The sequence below is a fragment of the Micropterus salmoides genome, unplaced genomic scaffold, assembly GCF_014851395.1.
Source record: "Micropterus salmoides isolate LMB-PRFRI ecotype aquatic unplaced genomic scaffold, ASM1485139v1 Ms_hic_scaffold_13, whole genome shotgun sequence".
Taxonomy (NCBI): domain Eukaryota; kingdom Metazoa; phylum Chordata; class Actinopteri; order Centrarchiformes; family Centrarchidae; genus Micropterus; species Micropterus salmoides.
The window spans coordinates 1,747,845-1,770,184 of NW_024040374.1; the positions used below are offsets into that span (position 1 = coordinate 1,747,845).

The 22,340-nt window shown below is 38.7% G+C and overlaps 2 protein-coding genes across 2 annotated transcripts in view; one reads left to right on the forward strand and one right to left on the reverse strand.

Annotated features, from left to right (window-relative positions):
- Positions 1–61: 61 nt before the first annotated feature.
- LOC119901333 (phospholipase A2 inhibitor and Ly6/PLAUR domain-containing protein-like) lies at positions 62–2,023 on the reverse strand (the record flags this gene model as incomplete). The annotated part of the gene is made up of 3 exons (XM_038716964.1): positions 62–977; positions 1,046–1,165; positions 1,816–2,023. Coding segments are annotated over 3 exons (552 nt in total), but the record flags the coding sequence as incomplete, so codon positions are not given.
- An 18,512-nt stretch (positions 2,024–20,535) lies between these two features.
- Positions 20,536–22,340, forward strand: part of LOC119900231 (phospholipase A2 inhibitor and Ly6/PLAUR domain-containing protein-like) — a 35,505-nt gene continuing 33,700 nt past the window's right edge. The window contains exon 1 of the transcript XR_005444032.1: positions 20,536–20,560. The gene's annotated coding sequence lies outside the window, so the exon portion shown is untranslated. The remainder of the gene's footprint in view (positions 20,561–22,340) is intronic.

Sequence of the window (22,340 nt, forward strand, 5' to 3'; positions counted from 1 at the left end):
CAGAAGAAAGACGATTTTATCCTTGTGATATAGAGCTGTCAGACAACTACACTTGCTTTAAATATACTAAACTACTATTGCATTTACTTTCATCATCAACACATGCTGTTGTGTTAAAATGAAGACTTAACAAAGGTAAGAGATGACTGGAAGACAACTGGGTGTGTAGTTATAAAAGAGGGCAGCTCTCCAAAACAGAAACGCCTTTACAAAACATTTACACACACTTGGCGCCGATGGATTCATGAAGCCTTTATAATAATACAAATGCAGACACTAGTTTCAGCAGCAATAATAAACTTATGAGTTACCATGAAGTGATTAACAATTCATCTTTTCACAATTTAAAATTCTTACATTTACTTTAATTTGAGTCTTTGAGCTAATTTGATGGTAATTTGAATTTCTTTACTCACTTATAGCAAAAACAACTCTGTGGTAAAAACACATACGCTTCAGTTGCCAGTTTATTAGGTACACCATAAATACAATAAATCCTACCTTCACAAAGGCTATAATGTCACCACATGTTTCTCTTATTTTGTCCACCAATTTAATATCAATCAGGGTCGGCTATGTAACAGAACCATCTCTCTGTTTCTACATCGTCCACAATTATCAACACTTCTTGAACTGTTTTAACACAAACATGAAGGCAGAACTGAATTAGGCCGTGTTAGTTTTAGCTAGGTGTACTTAATAAATTGACAGCTGATTCTATATTTGTATAGAGGAGTGTTTTGTTTGTTGGTTCTAATAGACAATCAGGGAAATGAGACCAAGCAGCAAAGGACAAATACTCAGTCTGACAGTCCAGGCTGAATTACAGAAGCTGGTTCCACAACATTTAGGTGCACTGGAGATGTTAACAAAGTTGGCGGCGAAAGCAGATCGGACTTTCAGGTGAGACAAAACTTCACATACGTTTGCAGATGCACAGCCACGGATCAGAAATGTGTCATTGAAGTCAACTTGCCCTGTGGATGAAAACATCGCTGTTTTACAAGACCACAGCTTTGAATCAATATGCAGCATGAGTACTCACCGTTTACAGTAATGCAGCGGTCCTGGATTCCCACACACTGCACAGTGCCGTTACAGACCGTATCTTGATCATTAGTGCAGGTGAGACACTGCAGGTCATTTTTGTTTGCTTGCATAGGGACTGAAACAGAACAAGAGACATAAGAGACACATGTTCAGTGAGAAACTGAGTATTATTACAGTTTATGTTCTTTTAAACTTTTTTCTTTTAAAGATTTAATAATCTAACAACTTTGCCAACTTATTTGTCTTGGTAAGATTGTTCGTCTCCGGACAAAGATTGTAGTGTTAAAGGAAAAAAGGGGAAAGATTTTAGATCACCATGCTTCTTTGATCCAGCTGCCCTGGCAGGGTAATCAGTACATCAAGAGAGGGGATGATTGTTATTTCTTGTGTGCATGAGTTTTTTCTGTTTCCCTTTATACTGTATTATCAGCTTGTCATATGTAAATCACTTTGAATTGCATTAACCTGAATGAAAGATGCTTTACAAGTAAAGTTTGTTTGATTAACTGATCGATAAAAGTGCCAGTAAACATGCAGAACAAGGCATTTTGATATTCTTATTAGGTAACTTTCTGTTTCCTTGTGGTTTGACCGTAAATTTGGGAACAAAAAAAACATTATTCAGTATTTACAGAATGCATAGATGGTGTAGATGAATTGAGAAGTGTGGGCTGCTGCAGGTGCAGCTCGGGAAAGAAGCTGCATCACATCTATCATCAACAATTCCTAAATATTTTGTGTGTTTTGTAGATCAAAAATACTTACAAGGTAAAGTTTGATTGTTGCAGCCATCTGTGTTGCAGCAATGAACAGATGCATTCAAAGTCCAAGAATCAGTACTGAATGACAGTATCTGATCGTGTGCAGTGCAGAGAGAGGACGGCACACAGGACCTGGTGACAAGAACCTCCAGATTTTCTTCAAAACCCAAGAACGATTTATTTATTGTTAAAAAAAACACACAGACAACTAAAATAAATTTCAAGTCAATAACTTGATGACATTTTTACCATGCAGGACAGCTGTTGCACACAACTCTTCATCAGAGTCACATGGATATAGGAATACATCGTTTGATTCGCCACCATCAAACAGACACTGAAGAGCTGCAGCTGCAATGAGAATAAATAAATGTATATAAATGGTCATGTTTCTGTAAGTTAATTTAAGTGAAGTTTTGTTATAGTTAGGAACCAAAAAATATTTGGTTACTTTTAAGAAAATCCTGCTTTGGTTTATAATAAGAGAATAAGTGTTACTGAAGTTAAAATAAGGTCGAACTAACTTTTGACTTCACAAAGGATCATCCAACGACCCCAGACTCCTCCTTTTGCTGACTTTATTGTCCTGACTTCCTCACTCTTACTCCTGTCATAATTTCTATGGCCATTAGAGGTTTCTTGCTGTTTGCACACACATCCTATAGGCCTATAGTCTGTGCACAAGAAATAGATTTTGTCTACCAGGAGAGGGCACTCAAGACTTTTTGAAACCAAATAGATATCATTTGATAGCCAGTAAAGGCTTCTCTCACTAACATCTTGGTTGTAACACAGATAATGGGCTATTCTTCATTTTTCATTAGTGCTGTGTAACAATATATTAGATTAGAAGAAACTCAGCTGTTAATGACCAGCTTTGGCCTCAACTACACCCGTAGTCACTTTGTGACATGACGTGTTTTCTAGATTAGAGGCATTTCTGTTCATGTTGGCTTAAAATAAAATCAATTTAAAACTACTTTGATTCTATTTGAAATTATATTCCAGGTATTTTTATTAGACTCTCTCATACCTACCTAAGCCCTAGTTTAGGAGTGAGTAGAGTTACCTGTGATGGAGACCATCCAAATGAGACAGAGCGACAGAATCAATTTCATCATGATGAGTAAATGTGCAGATCACTGGTTTTACTGTGGAACTGGTTCTTATACAGGGAACTGGTGTTTAAAAAGAGGAAGATACCCAGACACATGAAACAAACTAACTGTATACTGTAATTTGACCTTCCAAGCAGGGACATTCACAAAGAAACATGCCAACAACATGATCAACAGAAACTGAAGTAACAACTCTGACCTAATGTCAAAGACGATGTTTTGTGTTGCAAAGATATCTACTGAAGTTAGCATGCTAACCAGCTCGCCTCGGCCTGTCCTGAGTTGTAAAAGCACTTGTGTGTCAAAAGGTGATAGTGAGTCGCTGTTGCATTCAGTCTGTCCTCAGTCCAACATTAGAGGATGAAGGCTCTTTACCAAGAGCTTGTCAAATCAATGCTGCAGCATCATCTGCTCTCTCTCCATCTCGCTCCTCGACCTGTCGTTCCTCTGCTACCTCTTCTTTTTTGTCTCCTTCCACCACTTGATCTTTCCTGTCCACAGAGCAAATCTGGCGAGAAAACGCTCTGGTAATTGTGAATGAAATGTGTACTACTTAAGTGCTTAAAACTGTAATTGTCTTTCTGTGTTTAGTTATCAATAAGCCTTTGAAAAGGTATCAGTACAGAGCATTCAGCAGCTGACTGATAAGTGTGTTGTTTCTTTACAATCTGGCATGTGTGGTGTATAACAGTTTAACATAGCACTGTAGCAGCTGGATAGAGGATTAGTGACCTTTAAGGGGAGAGCAGAGGTCAGTGGTTACGTGGAGGCTCAGACCCTTATCTGGTGTCCAACAAGATGTCTAGACTTATCCTATAGAACTTTGCTCTTATATGGATTGGTGCCTTAGTTTGCAGACTCAGACCCTTATATGGTATCCAGCAGATACCTAAACATATACTATATAAGCTGTGTTTGATGTACAGAGAGACAGAGTGGCCATCGGGCTGGGTCACTCTCCAAGCTGCTGCAGAGCTTGTAATTAATGCTGAACTTCTTGATGTAATAAAATTTTATGATCAGGAACAGTGTCAAGCGGATTTCTTCTCAACACATCATCGCAGCATTATTGTTCGGACACCACACCGGCACGTACACAGAAACATTTGTGGTTAACGGAACAGACTGCTTCTCGGTCAGAAGTGGTGCACATATTGTTAACACAAGCTGTTTATGTGAGTCATGGTTGGTGAGTCATGTCGGCATGCCTAAAAAAGTTTGTGGAGCCCAGCTGTGGCCGAGGTCTTTACTTATTACTGTATTAGCCTGAATAAAAGTAAAACATTGTGAGTTGTCTTTTATTTTAGGCAATTACATGTTCCCAATGTTGGATATTTTTTAAGAATGCAGTGGTGCATTATGGGTCTGTTTATAGTGTGTCTGTTAAAGTTTGTCAGCACTAAAAGTGTTTCGTTAGTCTACTTTAACTGCGGGAGTTTTAATAATGTGTTTGGCTGCCACAGAGGAAATATATTCAGAGTGAAGACAAATCTCAAGCGTATGCACTGCACGAACCAGGGAGAAAATCTATCAAGCAGCCAAGAATAACAGAAGATGAAGAGCTCATAAATACTACTACCAAGAGCCTGACAGGAGAGAGTTTGATTATGTGAGTGATTGACAAGGTAAACAAATGTAGGACATGTGAAACCTTTTTCATTTTTCACTTCTTATGAGAGAAAAGGTTTCAAGGAAGAGTAATCTCTTCTGTTATGGACAAACTTTAAAGTATCTCAAGGAAGCTTTAGGAACTTTATTATAAATTCAGAAAGTATTATGTCCTGACAGACATGAAACTTGATGTAAACTTGAAATGTATATATCTTTAATAAGACCAATGTAGTAGAATTCACTATCGTATACAAGCAAATGTACATGGTGCCATGCTTGTGTGTTGCCACAACAACCTACAAGATGAGACTTTGTTATATCTACAGCTGTCTTGATTTTAATTTGATAAATTTGCCAACCATCTTGGCATCTGGACTTTCGCACCAAAATGTGTCATGATCCATGGTGATGATTAGCTCTTCACTGCTTTCTATAACTTTATGTCACTGCTCTGTGTTTTCCTGGGCTGCGGTTGAAAAGTAAAAAAAATTTCGAACGCCTTCTCCTTGACCTCGGTGGAAAACGTCATGAGGTCAAGGAAAGATGTGAAGGAGGATCTGACTGGACTTATCTAGGCCACGTAATTATGCGACGGTGGATGTTATTGAAGTGGCTTGCAGTAGTGAAACTACAGTTTTCTGAAGATGGACTAAAAAAATGCGCATCTATGATACTTGATATGTTCTGTGCGTTGCTGTTTTAATGCAGGCCATTTAAAGGTGGATAACACTGTGGAAAATAGTACTTCATTGCCGAGGTTGCAAAAAGACATATATATACTGTATATAGGATACCAGTCCGGGCATCCCAGTCCTTCATGTATTGTAAGGACTTTGCAAAATGTGGTTGGTGGATTTTATTGTTTATGTTGGAGAACGTGCGTCTCTTTGATTGCCGAAAGGAATTATGGGACGGTTTTATCTCCTTTCCTTTCATGAAGGATGGTCCAGTGTACTCTATGCTAAAGGAGATAGGAAAGCATTGAAGCACCTTTCCTCAGCATAGAGAATTTGACCAGCTCTTATCATGGCTGCCACATAAATACTTCTGGGTCACTTTTCTCAGTTAGGAACCTTCCTAAGCAAAAACGACTTTTTGACCGCAGCCCTTGTCACCCTCTCCTTTGTGTGTTTATGTGTATGTGTTGTGGGCAAGGCTTATATTCCTGGAACGTGGCTCATCTACTCACCTGACTCCAATCAACTCATCAGCTTCCTGCTTAAATCCTCCAGCTCTCCTGCTTCTTGTCACCAGAAAAAAAACAGTTAAACAGTTATATCGTACATATGTTTTAACTTGTTTGCACATTTTTTCAAATTTATTTTTTATAATTATGCTTCTTGGGTTGCAGTTCTTGATTTTTAGATTTTTATTTTCTCTTACTGAGTTTATTGTTATGCACAAAAAAAATAAATACTTTGCAGTTAACCTGACTGTTGGCGTGCACTTACCATCTGCTTATGTCTGCCACTGAGTCTCTGGTGGCTTATTTTTTCACACTTTTGCACAAGTTGCATAAGACTTTTGTTGTTGATATAAAGGAGTCAGGAGAAGTGTGGTTAACAGATGGACAGATAGCATCAAAGATCTCTCATCGATTGATCCTGTTGATTTTCATACAATAGTAAAATAAAATGAAAGCTGTCCACCAGACCTGCCATCCTTAAAACTTTTTACCAGATGCTCTCATACTTTCCCTTTCTTTTCTATCACCTGACTGCCACATCCAACTTCACATCTTGGTGCATTTACACCCATATTTTTATGTGGTAAAGCATTATCTGATTGCAATCCTATCACCCGAAACACTTTTTAATGCCAGCTGTAAAGGGGCTACTAGTTGTGCATTTAAGTTTTTGTTACCTGTATCTGTATCTGCCTACTTACCTGCCTGTCTGTTTGTTGCCTGCCTAACAGCCTGCCTGTATCTGCATCGTCTGCGTTTGGGCCTAATCCCCGTTGTCCGACATTACCCACCTTAACACAAGGTCAACTTTAGAAACTAGCATCCAATAATTACAAGTGTACTGTATTTAATGAAGTAAAACATGTTTTGAGCCTGTACTTTGTACTGAATCACCGAAATAAAATGGGGTTGTTAGCATTTTTTGAATCAATGAAAAGGCAAATAGGGAGAGAGAGAAAGTTAATCCTTGTTTTGTGCCCCTCTGTACTGTGGAACTGTAGGTAGATTTAACTGAATCATAGTGTAGTTTCTTTACAAAACCAAATTTAAGTTTGAGTTAAATATGTTCACCCCAAAGTCTACAAAAGGGGAACTAACACTTTCTTAAAATAATAATAATAATAATATTGAAATATTTTAAAAAACCCACATCCTGTCAAAATAATGATCAGTAGTCGTTTGTCTCTTCCCACTATTTCCTTACTGGTGCAGAAAGTCACTAACAGCCCACTGGCTGTGTTTCACTTAATAACAAGATACAGACAGAACAATTATGACAACAGTGCTTCTGCTCACACACTTTCACTGTAAAAATAATCCAAGTTATTTTGCAAGTTAGGGAACAAAATTACCTCACATTTAAAGGGTGGGCTATGCAAATATGGAGAAATCCAATACCATGATATAGAGTGTAGTGGACTAACCAGCCTCTCACCTCAAGGAGGATTTGAGATCAGCTTCTGCCAAAGGGGGGTTTTCCTCCCCTGGAGTTGGCCTTTATACAAACTAGAGACATCCGTTGGTACTTTGGTAATGACCTGCATAGACTCAATCAGACATGCATCGCTTAAGGATAAAACTTGCTCGAGGAGCCGGGTAGCGTGCCAAGCACCCGGGGGTCTGACCAAAGAAGCCAGCTGACAGTGAGCCTTTGCCAGAGGGGGAAAAATGACAAAAGTAAGGCTTATCGAACTACATTCTGTGACTGTTTGGTGTCCTATAGTTAGTCCTAATCCTTAGTTAAGAAACCCCTTGTTTATTTAAACTCAGTTTGTCATATTTGTCAAACATATCTTACGATCATTCATTCCCTTATTCCCTTAAAATTATTCTCCCTCCACAATACCAAACTGAAATTCCATTGAGCCTGTTATCCTGATTTAGGTCTTACCGCATATTCTGTTCATTACATTCTGGTTTGTTTTCATGTTTGACTGTTATTCCTGTAATATTCCCATATTTACTCACACTGTTGTTTTCCCTTTAGTTAGTCAATAAATTTCACCTTGATTATAGTGATTTGTGTGTGTGTACTGTTTAGCGTCCTTGGTCGCTGTACAGAGGATTCGCCCTCAGATTTGAGACTGACTGATTGATTAACTTAATGATTTTGAATAATTGAATCATTAATTACTAACGAATTACCAGAAATTTGTGCAATTATTAAGCTATACTCAAGGATTCCTAAAGCCTTGGCCAGACAGTAAATCTTTAGGTGGTGCCCCCCCATTGATAGTTTATGAATTAATGTTTCTGAATATTAATATTCACAATTTTATTATCATACGTAGGTACACTACAAGAGTGTGCAATGTCACAGCAAATAATGTAACTAACGTTAGCTGAGTTTTGTAAAGGAAAACTGTCGCTAGAGTTACAGCTGCAAAGTTAACATGCAGAGAGGACGAGACGGTCCCAGAGCCACAGCAGCTCCAGACAGAGATACTCACAGCTCTCCTGCTACTATAGCTAACACAGCAACAACAGCACATCTTGGCTGGTATAGTGTTGTGTAGTTCAGTCGGAGTTTTAGTTAGTTTCCCCATTTAAAGAGCCAGGGCTTTATACAAACACCATATTTTTCAGTGTACACAGAGAATAGACAGCCAGCAGACAGTGAGGAGGTATTAGTTGTAGACGTGTATTGGATTAAAGTGAATTAGCCTGTGGTACATTGGTTTTGAATATTGATCAGTCTACATTGTCCCTTTTCAAATAAACAATAAATAAAATAAAAAACACATTCAATATTTGATTTTAAGAAAGTAAAAGAGGAGGTGAGTGACTGACTGGTTATGCTGTTAAAATGGGAACACTCAAGTCCTTACCTGATCATCATGATGAAGCCGATCCTTTCTCTGACTCTCATCTGGGCACTCTCCAGCACAGGTAACTCCACTTATTATCACATTAGAGTTTCTGCAGGGAGCACAATTTAAAACATTTTTCATTTAGCCAGAAATTTTTTTTTCCCCTGAAAAAAATTAAGATCTTTTTATTTACCAGAACCAATTTCATCATTCACACACTGAGCCCAAGTGCTCAAAATTACATTCACACACTGGTGGAACAGACACTTCAGGGTATTGACCTGCCGATCTTTCGATTACCAGGCAACCCACTCTATCTCCTGAGCCACAGCCGGCCCTATATACAACAAAGCAACACATTTGAGCTGCATTTCAGACCAAATCAAAGCTGCACCATGCACAGCTTTCCTCAGCTACTTCAATTTTTTGAAAACCTCTAACAGTTGCGCCGTGCGACTGAGTAATTTCATGTGAGGGCTGCTGAGGGCTTGTTCCAATCTATATAATTGATATCATTGATCCTATTGAAAAAAAGACTGGAAAGAGATATTGCATGTAACAGCCATTGTGTCTTTTTAAATGCCTCTGCACAACAAGAAGAAAATGATGTGCTCATCATTTCAATGACTGTTTTTCTCCCCATTGCAGCTCGAGCACTTCAGTGTCAAAACTGCACAAATGAGCAGTGTTCAAGCACAGAATCTACAGCTAAAGTACAGCAAATCTTCAAGACGTCCTCTCTGTGTCCAGCTACAGGCTCTCAGACTGAGTCTTTCTGATTAACAAAGTTTGCCTCCAAAAGTTTTATTTATTAAGTATTTCAGGCAAATTCCTACTTGTGAGGTCTGGAAAATCAGCAGTGGAAAAAAGTTATAAAGTACATCTACTCAAGTACTAAACTTACAGTTTTTCTCAGTCGCTTTGGTGCATTTCTCAGATCAGAATTGAAATTCTCAAAGCTAATTGTTCAACCTCCACATTATCTTGTCACTTGTGCTCATCATAAAAGCACTTTTTCATTGTTTTGAACAAATTGCAAATGACTTGACACACAGATGCAAATGATTATGTACAACTGTCTGCTGTTTCCTACATTATCAATTGCTTATGTCCTGCTGATCACAATGAATTCTCTTACCACCCAAAACATCTAGGCATAAGTTCATTGCATTTGTCACTACATGCAAAATGGTTGAACACGTTATCAAAAATCAAAGTTAAAGTACTTTATTCATATCCTTTGCCTACAAGTATATACTATAGCTAAACGAAATGTTGTTTCTTAAGGACCATAAACAAAGTAAGAATAGACCACAACAACATCACAATAGCAACACTCATACCAATACTCAATACCAGTAAACAGTAACAATAACAATACATAGTGAGCAGTAATATATATATATATAAATAAAACAAATGTTGTTGTCCCCTGAGAACGGGGATAATTAATTTTCTCGTGATCACGAGATAACAAACCATAGCTGAATACAGGTAGGTGCGTTTCTTTAGGATAATTTCAAAGCAATTACCAGTGTCACTGGTTAGTAGTTGTGTAAAGTTACATGGATTCCCCTGAATGAGAAGTAATTTCCTCTGCCTGGGAATGATGGGGAAATGAAAAGTCCATAGGTTGATGGATGTGGACCAGTCCAGCCCGTGCTTTACAGTAATATGAGCATATGAAACAGTCTTTTCATAAGAACTTTGTTGAAGAGGATTATGAAAAATTTTGTATTCAGTGAAATTTTGTCTTGAGCACACAACCTTAACCCTATGCATTAGTCCTATGCTCTACCAAGTGAGCTAACCAAAAAACCGCACTATAATTACCATTATGGTTATCTCAAAATCACAAGAAAATTATGAGTAAAAAAATATTTGATTATGGCTTCTGTATATATATATATATATACACACACACACACACACACACACACACACACACACACACACACAGGTGCTGGTCAAATAATTAGAATATCATCAAAAAGTTGATTTATTGCATTGTGTGCATTTTCAATCACTGTCATCAAAATCTTAAAAATACTTACAGAGTACGCAGTTATATTGACAGGATGGATAAACATTTTGACTTGCTTGTTCATAAACAAGACACAAGGACTTTATGTTATGGACTTTTGCAGGTAATCCACTGTGTTGTGCCGTTTGTACTAACTGTTTCGAGAAATGCACTTACTGTTTTGCAAATGTTAAGGATGATTCAAGAAATGTACCAAAGCGACTGAGAAAAACTGTAATTGGCAGTTAGCGGGGCTAGACAATCCAAATTAGGAAATCAGGGATGGAGTCTAGATGAAGTTGAGGTGGGACACAAAGGCAACATTGAAATAGACACACAAACATGTACTCACAGGGGAAACTACCTTTTCCATGGCTTTAATTTACTGGGTACATAACCTCATGGGATTTTGATTATAATCAAACCTGACTGAATGCTGAACATTATTTTATAGTTTTGTTGCTAATTGTACAGATATGGAAGAAAACTAACCTCATAGTGTACACATGCTTCATTATTCTTTTACCTTTTTGATATCTTATTGTCAGTTTTACATTTTAAATGTATGATTCTTGACCTGCAGTCCTTGCTCTATCTTTTTCTTTCTTATATTTTCTATCTCCTATTTTTATTTTTTGTTAAGCACCACAACGCCAAAGAAAATTCTTTGTAAGCCAACATGGTTTATTCTGATACTATTAAAAACAAAATATATTTTTTGACTTTGTTGCATTCTTCAAGTGGACTTAATGTCATCTGGTAACTGTTGTGTTCTGATATTTAGGACAAGTGCGAAATTATGTAGTTGCCAGTCAGTGACACAGCTACAAGCACTGACAGCAACTGGTAACAAGTCACAAAAGGTCATACAGTCCTGGTGGAAACAAACAACTGCGTGATGGCAAGTCCAACAAGGAAATGTCTTCTCATTGAGGACACCAGTTATAAAGAAGGTGGTGGTGTGTGTGGTTAGGGTTGTGTGACCTGAAGGATGATGAGTGAATGAACCCTGGGGTGCTGGTTCTATGGCTGAAGGTGCACTATGTCAAGGAATCTTGACTCTGAGTTTGTGTTGGGATTACAGGGACCTCACTCACACCGGGGACACACGGGGAGACAGTGGTGCAACGGTTTGCTGTAGCTCATCAACCTTTTGTGATTTCCCGCCCATTTCAGGGTGTGATTGGAAGCCCTGCCCGCTTCCTTTAGTCGCTCATGAGCAAGCCGGTGTATTTAAAGCCGCAAGCGAATCTGGCAAGCAAACACACTGATGATCTGCTATAACCAGTGTTAATGTTACATTAAATAAGATAGAAATGATCTGATAAATACAGAAATATGCATCATTAGTCTAATTGGTGCTGACAGAAAGTGACTTGCACATTTCTGTGAAGTGATGAAAAGTAAAGACTAAGACTTTTACAGGTGACACAGATTTTTATCACAAAATTATATTTATGTGTAGTTAGGGTTGGGTATCGTTCAAAGGAGCAATTTTCTGCACTGAAGTTTATTCCATGCACAGTCAAGGCCTTTTATCTTACATCGCAAATGTTGCATCAAGCCTGGTGCAATAGCCACATTTAGATTTTCTCCATGTTTTTTACGTCCACGAGCCACGTCTCTGTGCGTAACCGGCGTGAACTAGTGTTTACATCACCACAGCCAATTACAATCACTTTTGGATTTGGGCACATCAAGCATGCTGCATTCTTATTGGCTCATTGACGTTAACAAGAACCTTTAGGTATCAAAATTTGGTACCGAAAGACAAGACAATTTTTGATAGTCGATGGTATTGAGGCAATTCGGTCAGTGCCTAAAAAGTATTTTCTTTAATTCGATACCCAGCCCTATGTGTCTTTGAATTTTAAAACAGAGCTGGTAAACAACTGTAATGAGGTGTTTACTATTTACTGTAGGGGTCGTCTTATACTGTATTTGAGGCAATTACATGTTCCCAAAATCAGATATTCTTCAGGAGTTTCTGAAGTCTTGGGTAATGTGTTTTACTGCGACGGAGCGTATCCTGATGTCTTCAATGCACAAACCAGAGAGAAAATCGGTCAAGCAGCCAAGAATTACTGCTGCAACTGACTATATGAAAAATGGAGCCTAACAGGAAAAATTTTAAATATTGCATTATAATTGTTGTATTTTAGTTTAGTTCCATCATATTTACAGTTACAATTGCATTCTAGCTGTATTAGAAGATATTCAGTTGTAATCTTCCTTATGATGGTTTTGATGGTTTATTGCATTAAAATATAACTTTTTTTTACCAGGTGAGGGTGAAAATATCATATTTTTTCTGTATTGCATCTCCATGTAGTCTGTAATAGTAAAATAAACATGTTAATTTACAATAGATTTATCTTCCTTAGCTTCTGACCTTTCAAAGGAGACCAGAATATATAATATTACATATAATTTTATGCATCTAGGCCAAATGGTTGAGGAGTTATTCCTGAATCATTTTGGGTATGTTATTTTTTTCCTGGGTGTTTGTTTCCAACAATTAATTACAGTATTTCATGTTTCTCCTTCTACTCAAGAGAAGGCTTTAAGGATGAGGACTCTCTTCTGCTTGAATAAACTTAATAGTATCTCATGGACATTTTGAGAGCTTTGTTGTGATATCACAAAATATTTTGTATAGTTTATATATATTTTTATATATATAAGACCAATATAATAACAATTCATTTAGCTGACGCTTTTATCAAAAACGACTTACAATTACTACATTTTAGAGGCCGCACACCTACGGAGCAACTAGGAGTTGGCATCTTCCTTACAGACAGTGGTGGATGTGTCGCAGCAGGAATCAAACGTCCTACACCAAAGGCATCTCTACAGTAGCATTCAGTACTGTACAAGGAAATGTATATGGTACGATAAATGTGAATTTTTATACCTCACTGCAACGCTTGTGTCATGTTTCTTCTTCCTTCATTTTAAAAAAGCTTTTATAATTTACGTTTTTATATTTTTTAAAAATTATTTTTATATTTATGCTTCTTGACTTCCAGTACTTGCTTCTTCTTCTCTTACTATGTTTATTTTTATGCACCAAAACAAATTCCTTGTATGTGAAAACCTACTTTTCAAGAAACCTGACTGTGAGTCTGCTCTTACCATCTGCTGATATCTGCAACTGGGTTTTTGGTAGCTTCTTTAACTGTTAATAAAACAGTAAAATAAAATCAAACGGATATCTTCAGCCCCAAAAAGTCTTGGTCTTGACTCGGTCTCCATAAACTCTGGTCTTGGTCTTGTATCCAGATTGTTTCTGAACATGATTTTAACCGGATTACATTTGGGTGGGTCCAAAACATGCTCTATAACTACAGACTTTTCTTTCTTTCTTTTTAACATGATTTGTTTTCCTCCATGGATTGTACTGGTGCATCTCAAAAAGTTAGAATATCCTGAAAAAGTTATTTTTTTCTCCATAATTTAAGTCAAAAGTGAAACTTTCATATATTTTAGATTCATTCCACACAAAGTGAAATATTTCAGGCCTGTTTTTGTTTTAATGGAAATCAAAAATCCACATCTCAAGATGTTAAAATAATGAATGTATAATACAGAAATCTAGACCTTCTAAAAAGGTTAATTATGCACTCAGTACTTGGTCAGGCCTCCTTTTGCATAATTACTGCATCAGTGCGGTGTGACATGGAGACAATCAGCCTGTGGAACTGCTGAGGTGTTATGGAGGCCCAGGTTGCTTTGATAGAGGCCTTCAGCTCGTCTGTACTGTTTGGTGTCTCTCAGTTTCCTCTTGACAATATGGTGTTCAGGTGAGTTGGCTGTCCAATAAAGCACAGTAATACCATGGTCAGCTAACCAGTTACTAGTCATTTTGGCACCGTGGAAAAGGAAATCACGATCTCCATGAAGCTTGTCAGCAGATGGAAGCATGCAGGTGCACTAAAATCTCCTTGTAGACGCTGCATTGACTCTGGACTTGATAAAACACAGTGGACCAACACCTACAAGGCTGCGGTCATCCCTGTTGCTTCTGCACCTTTTCCTACCACACTTTAACCTTCCAGGCAACTTTCCATGAATATGCTTTGATCCAGCACTCTGTGAACAGCCAGCCCTTTCTAGGAATGACCTTCTGTGGCTTCCCCTCCTTATGGAGGGTGTCAATGAGTATCTTCTGGACAACTGTCAAGTCAGGAGTCTTCCCCATGATTGTGGTTGTGTGTACTGAACCAGACTGAGAGATTAAAAACTCTTCTCATGTAGACATTTAATTCTTTATTCTAATTTTCTGAGATATGGAGTTTTGATTTCTGTGAGCTGTATGTTGTAATCATCAAGATTAAAACAACAAAAGGCCTGAAACAGTAAAATTGGTGAACTTATGGAAGCTGTTATCGCCAACTCAAAATTCTGAAATGAGGAACTCAGGCTTTCTTAAAAAGAACAAGGGAGCCATTACATCATTATTATTGTAAACGCACTGAATTCCTAAAAAAATTGTATTTCCACTTAATAATTAAATTGGATTTGTTGGGAAATGTTTCCCCAGATCATACTGTAACTGCAACTCTTTTATACCTCACTGCAACGCTTGTGTCATGTTTGCGTGTCGCCACAGCATCCTACAACATGAGGCTTTTGTTATTTCCGTGGATGCCTTGATTTTATTTGCATTTAATTGAAATGTGCCAACCATCGTCGCACCTGGACTGCAAGATTAATTTGAATAATCCATGGGGATTTTTAGTTCTTCAATGCTTTCTATGACTTTATGTCACAGCTCTCTGGGGTTTCCTTGTCTCCCCCTCCCGCGTGTGTTTACCTATATTCACTTCCTCCTCTGAGTAAAACTGCAAATTATTCATCTCTTTCGCAACACAGTCACTGACACTGACTGTATACATCTCTGCACAAAAGCTCCTTCATTTTAAAAAAGCTTTTATAATTTACGTTTTTTTATTTTTACAAAATTATTCTTATATTTATGCTTCTTGACTTCCAGTACTTGCTTCTTCTTCTCTTACTATGTTTATTTTTATGCACCAAAACAAATTCCTTGTATGTGAAAACCTACTTTTCAAGAAACCTGACTGTGAGTCTGCTCTTACCATCTGCTGATATCTGCAACTGGGTTTTTGGTAGCTTCTTTAACTGTTGCTTATTTCCTCGTACTTTTGCATACGTTGCAGATGAGTGACTGTAGACTGGACAAACAAGGCATTGTGGTTGTCAGGTGGGCAGACAGCATGAAAGATCTCTCATTGATTCATCCTGTTAATTTTAATAAAACAGTAAAATAAAATCAAACGGATATCTTCAGCCCCAAAAAGTCTTGGTCTTGACTCGGTCTCCATAAACTCTGGTCTTGGTCTTGTATCCAGATTGTTTCTGAACATGATTTTAACCGGATTACATTTGGGTGGGTCCAAAACATGCTCTATAACTACAGACTTTTCTTTCTTTCTTTTTACCATGATTTGTTTTCCTCCATGGATTGTACTGGTGCATCTCAAAAAGTTAGAATATCCTGAAAAAGTTATTTTTTTCTCCATAATTTAAGTCAAAAGTGAAACTTTCATATATTTTAGATTCATTCCATACAAAGTGAAATATTTCAGGCCTTTTTTTGTTTTAATGGAAAATGCATGTGCACTAAAATCTCCTGGTAGACGCTGCATTGACAGAAAGTTGTATTGGGGTGTAGTTGATATGACTACCAGATATACTGCGTGCTAACCTCGACAACCCAGCTGTGATCTTACGTCAACATAGCTCTCCTTATTTGCTAGGCTCCTTACATGCTTGCTAACATGCTTGCTAACATGCTTGCTAATAACTTTTTTTAAGGTGCGTCTCTGACACTGACAGCATTGTGTTGGACAGATTTCTGCAGCGGTGTTCATGAGAGATGCGGGAGAAAGTGAGACAAGGTGCTGAGCGAATATATGCGCCTCTGCACGCAGATCTGCAAACAAATACGATTTTAAACAGACCAAGTAAAAAATAAATCTAATACCTTTATTATATTTTGGTTCTTCTCTTCACATTCCTCTGTGCTCCTGTGCCAACTTGAATATTAACTAACAAATAAAAGGTTTGTTTGCACAATAACAAAACATGCAATGCATTTTAAATATAGAATTTACAAAATGTGCATCATCCAAAAAAAGTAATTTAAGCTACAAAAAAGCTGCTGTTTACTGCATTATATTCTATAATATTTTTATATTTATGAATTGTCACCTGCCATCTGAATCTTGTTTCCCTTTATATAAATAAAGACATTTCCACTGTAAATTGGAGCAGAAAATGTCTCCAGAATGCAGGAATTATTTTATTGTTTTTAACCTGTCCTCCCCGGCAGCCTGGTATGAGAATGAGGAGCTGGATACCATATTGTGCCAGACAGATTTTACTTTAACAAGAGAGTATTAATATACTATTTGTCACCAGGCCAGACAGGGGACAGACATGGGGATGGGGAATAGAAACACCACATGAAGATGTAACTGAATAAAAAACATCAAGAATAAAATGTTGAGCCATGCGTTTGTGTAGTGGTTGTTTGTAAATGCTCCGTATTTATATAGCGCCTTTCTAGTCTGCATTCACCAGTCACACAGAGAAACTAACTTTATACACGGAAACTAACTTATTGTGTTCTTGGGTTTAAAAAACACACTGAGTTTCTCTGATACTCCAGACACGTATGGAATCACAATGTTGTTGCGTTTGACCTTCTTTTCCTCCCCTGTAGTTTTGTTCTTCTTGGATCTTGTGGCTGTTTTCACAAAGGTCCATTTAGGGTATCCACAGGCTGTAAGTGCCCCCTTCAGGTGGTTCTGTTCCTTCTCTCTGGCTTGGGCGCTTGTTGGTATGTTTTCCGCTCTGTGGTGCAGTGTTCTCATGACCCCTAGCTTGTGCTCCAGTGGGTGGTGTGAATCGAAGAGTAGGTATTGGTCTGTGTGTGTGGGTTTTCTGTAAACACCAATCTGCAGGCTCCTGTCCTCTTTTTAAACCCAAGAACACACTAAGACAGATGCTGGTCCACCCCAAAGACCGCACACCCAAACACAAGAAAAGCAATCTAGTGTATGCGGTCCAATGCAGTGAGGAATGCACAGACCTGTATATTGGGGAGACTAAACAACCACTACACAAACGCATGGCTCAACACAGAAGGGCCAACTCCTCAGGTCAAGACTCTGCAGTCTACTTACATCTGAAGGACAGAGGACACTCGTTTGAGGACCACCAGGTGCACATTTTAGACAGAGAAGATGGATGGTTTGAAAGAGGTGTCAAGGAAGCATCTACACCAGGGTGGAGAAGCCGTCATTGAACAGAGGAGGGGGTCTACGCCACCACTTATCCCCCACTTACAATGCTGTCCTTTCATCACTTCCCAGGAAACTCAACAAACGTAACCTCTTGGCCTCAGGTGAAGATACCAACGATGGTCGTTCAGTCTTGGCCACAGGTAGTCTTAACGACTGTAACGACTGTCGTCACAGCAACAAGGAACACTAACGAACCAGCGGTATCGATGACCCGGGCCAACGACCCCACTGAGGTTAAATAGCTGAGTTTCCCTGCCAGTCAGTCAGAACTGAAGAAGTCCTTTGGATGAGGGACGAAACGTCTTCCAGTATCTTCAATCAAGTCCAGTTGCCCTTGATTTATGTGTGTCTATATGTGAGACCGTATGTGTCTGAGTGCGTGGGGGTGAGTGTGTCTGTATGTGTACGTATATGTTTGTGTACATAAGCCTGTTACAGAATGTAGTTCATAGTGAGAGTGGGATGCCACAAATGCGCCACACCGTCTACAGCGACAGGCAGGCAAGACCCCCAGTAGCCAGTAGGGGTGACGAACCGTGACGCGAACGCAGAAGACCCCGACCCGACCAACAAATGCCAAAGACACCGGCCATCAAAATGCCAATTGACAACGCCATGCCGTTGGAAAGCAAAAGGCGGAACCCGCAGAAGAGACTGACCGCGGCGCGCACACAACAGAGGCCAGTGCCACCCCGCGACCAGCCACGGAACGGGCAACCAAACCGACAAAATGCCACGCAATCAACATCAGCGCGCAACCCCAACCCGCACGAGCACAGCGGCACCCACCGCCCGGCAGCACCCCGTGTATCCCGCGCGCGAGGCCCAGCAAATGAGAGAGCAAGCGGCAGAACACAACGGCGAAAGCCAGGAGAGAACAACACTAGCAACATCTTCCATGCACAGCACACCCTCCAGCCGCCGTGTAACGCCAGCCAAACCAGCAACGAGGCAAAATCAACTAGCCCAGCTGCATGTCACCGCCCACCCACCCGTCAAGGGCCGGGACACACCACGCACACACCCTGCGCATCCAGACAACCAACTACCTCAGTCTCCAGAGGGGTCCGACAACCGGTCGACAGAGAAACAGGGGAGCACGGATCTGAGGCAGCAGCCCCCCAGAGAAAAAAAAAAACAAGACATCAAGATGCATCTACAATCGCCCCACAATCAGACCGACCCGCGCTGCGCCCAGACACCCCCAACCCCAGTAGCCAGGGCACCCTGCGACTCCCCAAAGCGCAAAGGACCCCAGACCACATGTCCCTGGGAGAGCTGCGCCCCGCCCCAAGGGAGAACAGCAGAGAGCCGTGCCGAGGAACTCCCCGCTGCCAGGGAGCGATAACACGGGAACCTCCAGCCCAGCCGGAGGCATCCTCCCCAGAGCTCAGGCAGAGCCAGCAGTCCCCAAGCTGAAGAATTAGAATTGCATGCCCCAAAGTAAACCAAGACTACCTCTTCCAACACTGCCAAATATTAAATTTAAAAGATTTACTAAAAGTATTATCATCATTATGTACTTCAGTATCAAACGTGAAAGTATGAAACTCTTTATGCAGAATGGTTTCTGTCTTATAAGTAAAAAACACATACTTCATAGGATATTATCAAAAATATTGTTAAATGAATTGCTGTGGCATTAAGATGTCAGCTTCCATTCAAGGTAGTAATTTCTTTAAAAGTCTAGTACTTTTCAGTGAAATACATTAACAAACTGCATTTAAGCCACACTCAGATTTGATAACAACTTTGTCATCCTGTCATCTTCATGACATGCAATATTTAAATTTTGTAACCCGGAAAAAGCCAACAGGGTTTTCTTGAAATGATTACGCTGTTAAAATGGGAACACCCGATCCATGATGTATGCATGTATTCAACATTTGTGCGGTGTATATAAAAAAAGGTGCAGTATCATTATCACCACAGAAAACTGATCCACAGTACTTACCTGATCATCATGATGAAGCTGATCCTTTCTCTGACATTAGAGTTTCTGCAGGGAGCAAAATTTAAAGGTTTGAAGACGCTAATTTTTGAAAAAAATAAAAATCAAAAAATTAACAGATGATTCTTTTTGAACTTTTAAAATACTTTATTGATTGTACAGGAAGGAACTGCTGTATGTAACAACCATTGTGTCTTTTTAAATGCTTCTGCACAACAAGAAGAGTTTCAACGTTTATAGATCATCAAAACCTGTAACCCTCAACAGTCAGATATTTGATTTGACATTTGACTTGTGATGTGATCATCACTGAATTGACAATTTTTCTTCCCATTGCAGCTGGAGCACTTCAGTGTCTAAGCTGCCAAAATGATCAGTGTGCAAACCCACCATCATTAACATGTCTGACTGAGACCATGTGTGCGACAGCTACCATTGAAGGTATTGTTGTCTTCATGTGATCTCTTACTTTTCAGTGAGAGACACGTACTGCCAGTTATGTGTTCTGACTTCCAACATTAACAAACTGCACTTTGATTTTGTAGCAAATTCATCTGAAGTTACAGTCAAGGAAATCATCAAGGCGTGTGCACCATCCTCCGTGTGTCCATATACAGACAATCAAACATTTTCATTTAACGTGGGTGTTTCGCGTGCAGTTGCATCTTTTCAGTGCTGCAACACAAGTAACTGCAACACAGAAACTCTACCTAGTAAGTCCACATGGATAAGTAGCTCATTTAATATAAGAAAAGATACAATATACAAAAAAACCCAAAGAAATAACACTGGCATCCTTCCATCTGACATGTTCTACTTTACTTATGTGTTTTCTTTTCCTCTAATAAATTATGTCGTTCTTTTCTGTTTCAGTCCCGGCTGCTCAGCCAAATAACAGCCTACAGTGTTTCACTTGTAACTCCTCCACCTCTCAATGCACCTCTCAAATACAATGTCAGGGAGTGGAGGACCGCTGCTTTCAAGTGAATGGTGAATCTTTATGATTAATTATTTAACTAAGTTTGTCTCTAAATGTGTTTTATTACCTCAAAGTATTTCAAACAAATTCCTAATTGTTGGGTGAGGGAAAATCAACCAGTGGAGGAAAGTAATGAAAGAAAGTACATCTAGTCAAGTAGTGAACTTAAATGCAATAAAATGAGGTACTTTTTCTTACATTTCTATTATATGTTACTTTCTACTTCTAATCAATTACATTTTAGAAGTAAACATTATACTTTTTACTGCACTATATTTATTTGACAGCTATGGTGGCTGGTTACTTTACACTTTAAGAATTTATGACATTTTACAAGAACATTATAGATTCAACAAGCCCACAGTAGGTAAAGTAGTTATATTAGATCTTTCCTGACCAGTTCCACACCAATAAGTAATTCAGTTAGGGTTAGAAATATCAATAATTATCAATTAATCTACCAATTATCAAGATAGTCGCCAATTTCTTTAAAATCAACTCATCAGTGAAGTGACTAATTACTTCAGCTCTCGAACCAATAATATAAATTAGCCTATATATATTCAGAAAACTGAGTGAAACCATTCTGCATAGACTCCTTTACATTGGAGACTTTAATATTTTTCTGATAGTAGGTTTTCTATTTTTTAGAGACGACCTGAGCCAATTCTAAAGATTGGTATCTGTGCTTATCTGAGCAAATTTTAACGGATCAACTACAATAATAATAATAGTTAAATAACAATGAAATTTTAATAGGAAAAAAGTCAGCACCATAAAGTTTGCTTTAAATTCTTCACCATATTATATAAGTGCAACAAACACATCAAGGCTCCAAGTTTTAGAATCTGATGTGTTGTTGCAATTATATAATTGAAGTACGATACTTTTTGACCTATTGTAGGGTCACATGTTGTGTATATTATCTATTGTTGTGTTTATTGTGGTATTTCCTCTATTTAAGAACATGTCTGTTCAAGAATGCATTTTATTATGTTTTGATGTACATTCATTATAAAGAAATCTGATGAAGGTCTAGCACTGAAACGTTGTGCATATATATATAAGTTATAAGTTTGCAAGTTAGACGGTGTGCAGGAGTTCTTATTGCAATATTTACGATTTCAAATCGGAGGGGCCTCCGATCAGGCATTCAGCTGTTTTCACCCCAAATCAAGCATTCTGGTGAAAACACCAGTCCTCCCATTCACTTTAATATGGATAGTAGATTTAGGCTGCAGTGATGTAATGGCGTATAGTAGCATTGCTACTGTTATTTAAGTGAAGGATCTGAATACATCCTGAAGTTCTTTAATCGACAAAAAATAAAACTATGATTTTCATCTATAGTGACAAGTGGGTCCAGCAATGCAACAATCTTTGGCTGTACATCTTCAAACCTGTGTGCACCTGCTGCCAACCTGCTCAGCCTACCTTTCTTGCAAAGTGTTACTGACATCACCGGTGAACCATCCTGTTGTGGGACCAGTTTGTGTAATGCCATTAAAACAACA